Here is an 8,196-nt window from a genome sequence, read left to right as displayed (position 1 = left end):
ATATCAAGCTTCCCACCCTAAAGTAGATGATGTTATAAATACAGGCATAAGATCAAAGGGCACAGATTAAAATGAAAACAAATCTCTTCTATAAAATAAATCAAAATTGAAAAACAACTTTCCTTTAAATAAAATCCAAGTCTGACATAGTCTGTGAGTGTTTTGGACATTAACAACATTCCTAATGTAGCCAAAGTGTAAGAGATCAAGCCTCTAAACTGCAGCAACATACCATGTTAAGATAGACATCACAAAGGAGTGAGGATATGTACCTTTTGATGTACATTACTTAATATAATTTAGAGTTATCATAACTCTGCTAGCCACTCTGTAAGCTTCCTCACTAATCCATAAATTAAGCTTTATGGCTGATGCTCATTTTAAGGCAGATACAAAACATTATGAATAGAATTCTCATGCCTGTAAATTACCCATAAAAGTAATCTCATTATATGGAACTTGCTTCATATATAAGAAGGTCAAAGTCGAAGAGACACTCAAAGTTTACTAGCTGAACATTAAGCAGTTTTCATTTCACTTCCAACTTAAGAAAATTCGGATAGCAACATGAGCCACCACGGTAGTTACTCATCTTGTGGATCTTCTATGGGAGCCCACCAATCTAGAGGGCATTGCTCTTCAAGTCATGGGTCATCAGCTCAGCATGGAAGCTCCTATAAGCTCCAACATAACAGTTCGTCTGGTTCTAATCATGGTGGTTACTACAAATCATCCAGCCACTTAGGAGGAAGTGCAAAACTATCAAGCCATTCATTTGCTGGTCTAGCACATGGAGGTGGAAGTGGTCATGGTCACTACAAGAGTTCTAGCAGCCACGCTCATAACCTACTTCATATTAATGAGAAAGATACAATGAGGGCTCTAAATGAGCGTCTTGCCTCCTATCTAGACAAGGTCCATTCACTGGAGCAGGAAAATGCTGAGCTGGAAAGGAAGATATGCGAATGGTATGCAAACAATGCCCCAAGCTCACTCCCTGACTCCAGTGAGTACTTCAGGACTATTCAGGAGCTACAGAACCAGGTAAAACAAGACATGTATGAGTTTAAATAAACCAAAAATATTACATTAAACAATACATCTAAGATGGTTGTAGGAACTACCTACAATGTGATTTTAAATGTGTTGTTTATACATTAAATTGCCTAATTCGATGTTATAGTCATGTTCAGAATTTGTATTAAGCATGCTTTTAAATGTAAATGTTTTTAATTCAGAAAGTGGTAAAAAAACAGGTAAAAAAACACCTAAAACATGTTCGACTAGTATACAATGACAATGAAGTACATAGAGATATAGGGATGTCAAATATTCTCTATCCGAAGACTTCTTCACCAAAGATAAATTATATTTTCAGTCTTTTGTCAATACGTGTAAAAAAGAGTATTTAACAAGAAACGTATCCATGGTTAGCTAGTGTCCAAAGAAAATAAAAAAAATGAAAATTCCACAGAATGTAAAATGTTGACTCATTAGAAGACACACAATTAATTAGGTGAATTTGTTTCCTGTACAGGTTGCTTCAGCCGCCACATGCAATGCAAGTTTAGTCCTGCAGATAGATAATGCTCAACAAGCATCAAATGACTTCAAAAGCAAGTAAGTTTATATCAGTCATTTAGAAAAAAAAAAGGAACAAACTATAGACTTCACTACATGAAATTATGTTACCATTGCGATTTATTATGTTCATACAGTAATAATCAGATATTGAGGTTAGCAGTGATGGTAATAAAAATATTATTTGTTTTAGGAAGAATCTAAAAGGTTTGAGTTAGCTTGAACACACTAATATTCACATTTCCATAGCAAAAAAAACAGGGTGGATGCTTACAAAATGTCAACCCATTTTATCTTGTTCAAAGTAAATGATCTGTTGACCGTCAGCTTTTGAGTCAATAACAAGCTCTAGCAGTGATGGGGTAGCTATATTCTTTTGTAGCCTTCACTTCTGAAAATTTAGTGCAGTAGCTGTAGACTATGTTTTACTACCTTACATTTATTGCCAATAAAAATCTCAGGTTGACTGAAGATTCTTTGAAAGAAAGTGACAACTCTTGTTTCTCAACATTCACTGTTCGATCCCATGATTTGGCTAATACAGTTTTTTTTTTTGTAATCTTCTGAAGTTGCACGTCAATTAACCAGCATTCTTGTTTTCTTTCTTATATGTCCACATATGAAAATAAACTAGTGGTTATTTTTGGTAATAGCTTTCATAATCAAGACACCCATGTATCTACGTATTTCCCATATTGTGAAAATACAAGCAAATTCAATACACTGAGGGATATATATTACTATATTTTTAGATAGCCCTCTACTAATGGCTACCACAAATCATCTTGTTTGTGGTAAAACATGATACAGGGTCCTTATTGTCTTTTTCCACCCAGTTTCATAACACTGAACTTTCAACCAGTATTACTGTAAAACATTTATTAACATAGATAATATAAATGTATAATATAATTTTATTTCTATTCAATATTGTTGTCCATTCAATTTAATATTGTTGTCAATGTAGGTATGAGATGGAGATGAATTTGAGGAACAATGTGGAGGCAGACATTGGCGCTTTGAGTAGAGTACTAGGCCAACTTAACAATGACGTGCAAAGTTTTGCAGGGGAAGTGCAATGTCTCCAGCAGGAAATTAACCAGTTAAGGAACAACCATTCACAGGTAATGTGGAGAAACTTGTCAATGTTTTTTTACTTGCTATTTTGTTTTAGAATAGATAGTTTGGAACATAAACCCTGCAATTACTCAACAAAACCAGAAAGAGAATAAGAGGACTAAGATATTCAAAGAAGCAACATTATTAATGTCTTCATATTCTGTATGTAATAAAATATTTGATCAAAACAATTAAGAGCCAGCACAACATTTGCCTAAACACTTAGCATCTGAAACACCCACCCTGTTGCCCCCTTGGTCAACCACTCTAGAAGTATCACCCATACGCTCAACTCAACTAAAAAACAAACAGGCACTCTAAACTAGTTCAGCACAAAGAGCCCATCCCTAGGGCATCCATCTTACTACCGCAACCTTGTCTCTTTACAACCTGTTATATCATTTTTTGCCCACATGGTGTACTAAACCCACTAACACCTCTCTACACATGCACTTCCTTCGTACACCATGTCTCTTTCTAACTCAAAGGGTGCACAGAACATATTGATACCTTTTTCATTGAACATAATGCATCGTTAAACATGTTAGTGTTGTTCCTAAACCTGTTCATGCTTGACCTAAAATAAGGTGCAAATCTCTAACGACATATTACCTGTACTTTACTATTGAAAACAACAAACATACATGTCTGTACGACTTAAATATAACGCACCAAAAAATTATAAATAAAGAATTAAAAAATATTACAAATAAATTATTTGATCAAAACGATGCTTAGAAAATTAATGCATTATACTCAAATTATTTTAATTTGACTATTTTGATACGTATGGTACTGTATTTTATTCAACGAGATGTCAACTAAGGAAACATAGCCATACTCTGCTATAATGTTAAAGGGTCTATGTATGGATAGATAGCATAATCTGTAATAGATATACACTGGAAGAGTTAGGGTGGAGAAAAGAGCAATGAGAAAAACTAAAGGGAACTAGATTAAGACAGCATATCTATTTATCTACTGTTATAAATCTATAATTCTCATAAATAGAATTGATACTAAATATACACAAGCCTAACAGTTTCTATTTGTCCATTCTCCATGGACGAGTGAAAACTGAGCCTTGGCAAGCAAGGCTTGGAGTGGGGATTAATGTTTACTCATAGCTGTATACCACATGTAGCCAAGCTGTGCAACAATATATTCTCCCTGGAGAGTTGATATGAATATAGAAATGGTTAAGTGACTTGCGAAAAGCGAAAGGCAAGGGTAAGGGCAATGACAAATGGAAGGTGACGATAACTTGCTGAAATTTGAGGAGGAGGTAAAACATTTAATTGACACAAACACAGACACTGACGTTGCATACAAAAACAGCCTTGCAATCACAGACAGTGACTCTCCACAGCTCTGCATTCACGGAAATAAACAACTGAATTCATAATCAGAGAGATACTCAAGACATACATCCCTGAATTCAAAGACACACTCACATTCTGCTCAAATATACTCCAACAACACACACACTGACATTTTGTTTCACAAACACGCAAACAAAAAACGGTCATCGGCCATTGGAACTGGAGAGTATATTTAGACCAGGCTAGTAGCTTGCCTCTTCAAATTGTGAGCCTAACAAAGACGTAAATTTCTATGTATTTATCTGGACATTCCTCCGTAAGTCTGACAGTGACTAACATACACATTTGAAGAAAAGCTGCTTTTAATTTAGAGCACTATGCAGGTGATTGAAAACCTTCAAGGATTTTGTCTTACCCTACAGGTTACATTTTACATAAATAGTACAATTATTTATTATTTATTTTTTAATAGCATTCATAGTGCAAAGATGAATTTTCCCATTGATTAAATAATTTCCTTTGACTTTTGATCATGGATGTTTATTTCCCCACATAAAGGAAGTAGATGGGCTGCGTTCTCAGCTTGGAACCAGAGTCAATGTTGAAATGAATGCTGCTCCATCCGCCGATCTGAACAGAGCTTTATCTGAGGTCAGAGAGGAATACGAAAACCTGATGGAGAGGAATCTCAGGGAAGCCGAGAGTATCTTCTTGGCAAGGGTAATTCTAACTCTCTCTCACCAATAGAATGTTTATAGACACATTCTATATTGTATCCCCATACTACAAACATCTATAGATGCAAACAGAATTTACAGACTTCATTTTCTGTAATAATTAATAATTATCAAAATGATGAAAATATTTATTTTATTTGACCATGGTGATGTCTTGATTGAGTTGTTCACATTTAAAACCTTAACTAAAGTGAGGCACATTGTATTGAATTATATTTTTAGTAATAAGTATTATTTATTTGTCCATGCAGAGCGCAGAACTGGACCGTGAGGTGTCTTCAGGAGCTGCGCAACTTCAGTCAGTTAATAATGAGATTATTGATTCAAGACGCGCTGTACAGACCCTGGAGATTGAACTACAAAGTCAGCTAAGTATGGTAAGTCGGCATTAATAGATATGTGCAAACCTGTGGACAGTCAATTTGTATTGCCATGGATTATAGATTTAGAATTTCTAACATTTTCAAATATATTTTTTGGTATAGCTGCTTTTTTTAGCCAACTTATTAGCACAGACATTTTCTGACAGCTTTGAGATTCTCGGTGTCCAATAGATTTACTTCTTTTCATCAGATCTCATAGTTTCTCAGTAGCACTGTTAGACTTTTGATTTGTTGCAAGGTTTGGTATGATAGATTGGAGTGTTTAACCTAATGCCAGGTGCAGATTTTCGTATGTTGCTATGCTGGTTTAAGTTGGTTGTGATCATGTTTCATTTATTGCTAGTTCACGTTTCTTAACATAAGGTTTAAAGAGACACTCCAAGCACCATAATCACTACAGCTTGCAGTGCAAGGAGTGCCCTGGTGTCCCCATTGTAAGTTGTCAAACCATTTTAGAATGGCTTGACTTCTTACCTGGGGTCTCCAGAAGAGCACTCCCTGTCTCCACTACTTCAGTTGCTAAACAGAAAGCTCCGAAGGAGCTTCTGTTAGCTCTTCTGCGTTAACACCAGAAGTGAAAGACTAACTCATTGGCTGAGAGAATCAAATTACTAATGAGCTAATCCTTTTACTGCCAGGATGAAGTAGTGGGGACAAGGAGCCTTACCTTGCAAACTCCATGTAAGAAGTCAAATGGGTTAGTTGTCAATGGGGGGAGAGTGGTGTGGGGGGCAAAAGGCACTCCCGGCACCATAACCACTACAGTGCTCTGTAATGTTTATGGCGCATGTTGTGTTCCTTGTAAAAGATCTGCCATCATTAATTTGTTGTTTTAATGACTTCCTGTGTGTTGCCAAGTGGAGAGGTAGAACTCTAGCACTGCAAAAATGAGCAGTTTTTATATATATATAACTATTGACCGCTGGTCCAACCCCGATTGGTAAGGACCTTTTTCCACCCACTGTGACAAAAAAAGAAAAATTAGTACAGAATAAGGAACGACCACACATAGGAGAGGGAGGGGGGAAAGCTATTACCAAGTCAGGAACTTAAGATGGCTGACTGTATGGGGGAAAATACCTTCCTCTTTATATGATCTCCTCCTCCTTTCCTAATCCTCCCCCTACTACAATTTCTACACTCCCCCTACATTCACACATGTCCCTGTTCTGTCAAGGCCCTGTCTGTCTCCTCAGGGTTCAGCTAGAATTGAGCATGTTTGGGTAACGATGCAATTACATTTTGTTTCTTGGTGACAGTCTCTAGTAAAATGCTGATATTGTATAAGTCTTGAATACATGCAAGCTTTACAATTCATAGTAAAATAATAGGTTACATGGTAAAACAAGGAGGATCTAGCTTTACTCAACGAAAAGTAATTTTTCATTTTTTAAAAGCATTTTTTCATTTGATAATTCCTTCAGAAGACTGTGATGATACTTTTCAAATATTGCAGAATTCAGCTCTAGAGGGCACCTTATCAGAGACTGAGGCAACGTTCGGCTCCCAACTTTCCCAGTTACAATGCCTGATTGATAACATTGAGTCTCAACTAGCACAGGTCCGATCTGACCTAGAACAACAGAATCGCGCATACCAAGTTCTCATGGACCAGAAGACTCATCTAGAGATGGAAATCAACACCTACAGACATCTGCTGGATGGACACAACATTGAGTATGTAGAGAAACCAGAATAGTTTAATACTGACAATTGGTGAATGGTCAGTTAGACATCATGGCACTGGGTACGTTAATGGGGAACTTTAAATAAAAGTAAAATACTAAAAGTAAAGGTCAGATCAATATGACTGAAATGGATTAGTGCGGATGAATAAGCAAAATTAATTAGTCTAAATAATTGCAATTTTTTTTTTCCTTGCAGTGTTGGAGATCATAATGCTTCAGGAGGTAAGTCACGGATATCTCTAAATTTTTCTACTAAGTATATTATTAATGTAGCGCCAACATGTTCCGTAGCATTTCACCATCATAAAAAGAGGAAGAAGTGAAGATGGTCCTGCTCAAGCAAGCTCACAATCTATGAGATCACTTTCTAATGTAAATTAAATAGGTAACTCTATAAAAAAGAAAATGATGTATGGTAATATTGGTAATTAATCATGCACATTAAGTCAAGTGTTATATAGTATTGTTTTATATTTAAATCAATGGTTTGTATTACACAAGAAAAATGTGGACATTATTCATTTTTAACTGTTCTTAACTTAGTGAAAAAAGAAATAAAAATTTAGCTCATTATTTAAATATAACATAAACTGAAGGATTAAAATACACCTGGAATCCTAGATGATTTCAAGTTTGCCCTGCAACCAATAGTATCCAATTTTGCACTATGCACTATATTTTATTATAGTGTATTGCAAGCATATATGATAATGAATAGAAGTTTATACATCAACAGTAAGCTTTTTGTCAATATATCTTTATCAGGTAGAATTAGTATCTTGTAAAACCTTTTTTATTGGACTCCAAAAATTTGGAATGTCAACGTTTCGGGCTTAGAAATGATTTGCACTTGAGAAAGGGAAGATATCCCAAAAGCTTATCATTCCAAAATTCTATTAGCCCAATAAAAAGATAACTAATTGTGCTATTTTGCATCTGCATCACTGGACTAATAAGGCTACAATCTTCACTCCAACACTATATATGTCTTCTTTGTTTTAGAATCCCATCATAAGCATTGTTAGAGACATAATCTGAGCTTCAGACAGAAGATGAAATATGAAGCCAGTGATGGATATCCACAACAATCTACAAAGTCAACTCTTCTAAAAACGACGTTGTGCCTTTAATGCCTTTCCTGCATTCTCTCTTCTTTATACTGATATGGCGTAATGCAAGTGAAAAAACAAAATCCAGCGCAAAATATATTAACTGCTGTTGTACAGGTGAAATGTCGATGTTCCATTTCGTTCATATTGTTTATATTTTATATATGGAACTACATTACTAAAATATAACTTGTACAGCAGGACATTGTGTTTGATGACCTTATGCAACTGTGTAAAGTGGTGGAGTTGATTTTCCA

At 35.5% G+C, this 8,196-nt stretch overlaps 1 protein-coding gene across 1 annotated transcript; it reads left to right on the top strand.

Annotated features, from left to right (window-relative positions):
- The first annotated feature begins 516 nt into the window (after positions 1 to 516).
- Positions 517 to 7,919, top strand: LOC134614939 (keratin, type I cytoskeletal 19-like). The gene is made up of 8 exons (XM_063459222.1): positions 517 to 1,044; positions 1,538 to 1,620; positions 2,549 to 2,705; positions 4,581 to 4,742; positions 5,011 to 5,136; positions 6,599 to 6,819; positions 7,027 to 7,052; positions 7,833 to 7,919. Exons 1-8 carry the CDS (start codon positions 568 to 570, stop codon positions 7,853 to 7,855), a joined length of 1,275 nt encoding a protein of 424 aa, XP_063315292.1. The 5' UTR covers positions 517 to 567; the 3' UTR covers positions 7,856 to 7,919.
- The last annotated feature ends 277 nt before the right edge of the window (positions 7,920 to 8,196 follow it).

This window comes from Pelobates fuscus, chromosome 6 (assembly GCF_036172605.1).
Source record: "Pelobates fuscus isolate aPelFus1 chromosome 6, aPelFus1.pri, whole genome shotgun sequence".
In the NCBI taxonomy this organism is placed as follows: Eukaryota; Metazoa; Chordata; class Amphibia; order Anura; family Pelobatidae; genus Pelobates; species Pelobates fuscus.
Note: the sequence above shows the minus strand (reverse complement) of the source record. Positions and strands in the feature narration are given on the sequence as shown.